The 1,657-nt window shown below is 60.5% G+C and overlaps 1 protein-coding gene across 1 annotated transcript; it reads left to right on the top strand.

The window, feature by feature from the left end:
* The first annotated feature begins 18 nt into the window (after positions 1–18).
* On the top strand, positions 19–1,288 carry LOC135980694 (voltage-dependent L-type calcium channel subunit alpha-1S-like). The gene is made up of 2 exons (XM_065580601.1): positions 19–673; positions 979–1,288. Exons 1-2 carry the CDS (start codon positions 546–548, stop codon positions 1,271–1,273), a joined length of 423 nt encoding a protein of 140 aa, XP_065436673.1. The 5' UTR covers positions 19–545; the 3' UTR covers positions 1,274–1,288.
* Positions 1,289–1,657: the final 369 nt, after the last annotated feature.

Raw genomic sequence — 1,657 nt, 5'->3', positions numbered from 1 at the left:
GTACGTGTCTGGGTGTATAGGGGGCTGCCCTGGGGCATGAGTCTCCCTGGCTGTGGAAGGGCAGAGCTCATCCTGGATGGCAGGATTTGCCAGGCATGTGGTGGGATTTGCCAAGCTGCTCCAGCCTGTAGATCCAGGCTGCCACCTGATCCCAGGTACTCTGGGGAGAGGCACCAAGGGTGGATCTTGGTGAGGCTGCTGGGCAGGTTGTAGATGGGTTGTAGCCCTGGCATCCACATGTGATCATTCCTCAGCACACCCTGATTGCATGACTGCCGATTCCTGTTATTGTCAGAACTCGCATACTCGGCCATGGTGCTTGTCGCGACCAGCACTGGCCTCTGGCTTCCTGCTGCTGTGAGTTCCCCAGGTTGATTTGGTGAGACAGTAACGTGCTCTGAGCAGCATGGAGTCTTCAGCAGGCGGGCACGTGTGTGTCATGGGCAAGGGGACCGGAGAGTTTCTGGGCCCAGTCCCCCACTCGCTCACCCCTCGTCTGTAAATGCGCCGCTGCCTCCCGTTCCAGAGGCAACTTCATCGTGTACATGGACAGCGGCCCCAAGCAGCAAGAGCTGTACCCGCGCGAGTGGGTGCACAACGACTTCCACTTCGACAACGTCCTCTCAGCCATGATGTCGCTCTTTACCGTCTCCACCTTCGAGGGCTGGCCCCAGTGAGTCTGTCGGGGGGAGCACGCAGCATGGGGGCCGGGCACTGGGTCAGGCTGCACGGGGGGAGATCCCAGCACCCCACTGGCGCTGCTGCCTGGCTGGGGAATGCCATGTGAGGGGACTTCTCCCGAAGATGGAGAGAGGGGTCAGACCCCCCACCCCCGATCAGGGGCACAGAGGTGCCAGTGCAGTCAAAGGGGAAGCAGCTGTCTGGGATGTCCTGACCTCTCTGCCTTAACTCAGCTGGACTGAGCCGCCCCCCCATGCAGCCTGGTAAACTGCATGCTCTCTACTCGCTACCCCCCAGGCTGCTGTACAAGGCCATTGACACCCACACCGAGGACATGGGCCCCATCTACAACTACCGGGTGGAGATCGCCATCTTCTTCATCATCTACATCATCCTCATCGCCTTCTTCATGATGAACCTCTTCGTCGGCTTTGTCATCGCCACCTTCCAGGAGCAGGGCGAGAGCGAATACAAGAACTGCGAGCTGGACAAGAACCAGGTACTCCCCGTGGAATCCCCCCCATGGAACCTCCCCCACCCTGCAGAGACCTCCCTCCGACCCCCCAGTCTCCTCCCACCCCAGCCCCCATGACCTGGGTAACTCCCGGTTCCAGGGATGCCCAGGCTCTGGGTGCGAGGAGCCAGTTGTACCAGAGCTAGGTGCCAGGGTCTGGACGCGGCTAAGCGTGCGGAATGAGTGCCAGCTGGACGAGAGCCGGGGTGCCCTAGCTGGGTGTGAACTAGGCAAGACCAAGGTGCAGGGGACCCCAGGCAGGAGAGGCCGGGAGCCCAGGCACGAGGGTGTGTCCAAGCTGCAGAGTTGAAAGATGAGACCCCTGTTCTTCTGTGCCTCTCTCTGTCTGCTCTCTGACACCTTCACCGACACATCCAGGCTTGGCCACCACACTGGGAGCCCAGGATGGTTCCCATAAGCCAGGCTGCACAGACCACTAACTTAGGGTTACCATATTTCCAC

This window comes from Chrysemys picta, unplaced genomic scaffold (genome assembly GCF_011386835.1).
Source record: "Chrysemys picta bellii isolate R12L10 unplaced genomic scaffold, ASM1138683v2 scaf6383, whole genome shotgun sequence".
In the NCBI taxonomy this organism is placed as follows: domain Eukaryota; kingdom Metazoa; phylum Chordata; order Testudines; family Emydidae; genus Chrysemys; species Chrysemys picta.
Note: the sequence above shows the minus strand (reverse complement) of the source record. Positions and strands in the feature narration are given on the sequence as shown.

Excerpts from the sequence above, each read along its gene's own strand:
- LOC135980694 (XM_065580601.1), top strand. The coding sequence starts at position 546 with ATGGACAGCGGCCCCAAGCAGCAAGAGCTGTACCCGCGCGAGTGGGTG. Across the intron at positions 674-978 it reads ACCTTCGAGGGCTGGCCCCA|GCTGCTGTACAAGGCCATTG; the intron begins GTGAGTCTGTCG and ends GCTACCCCCCAG.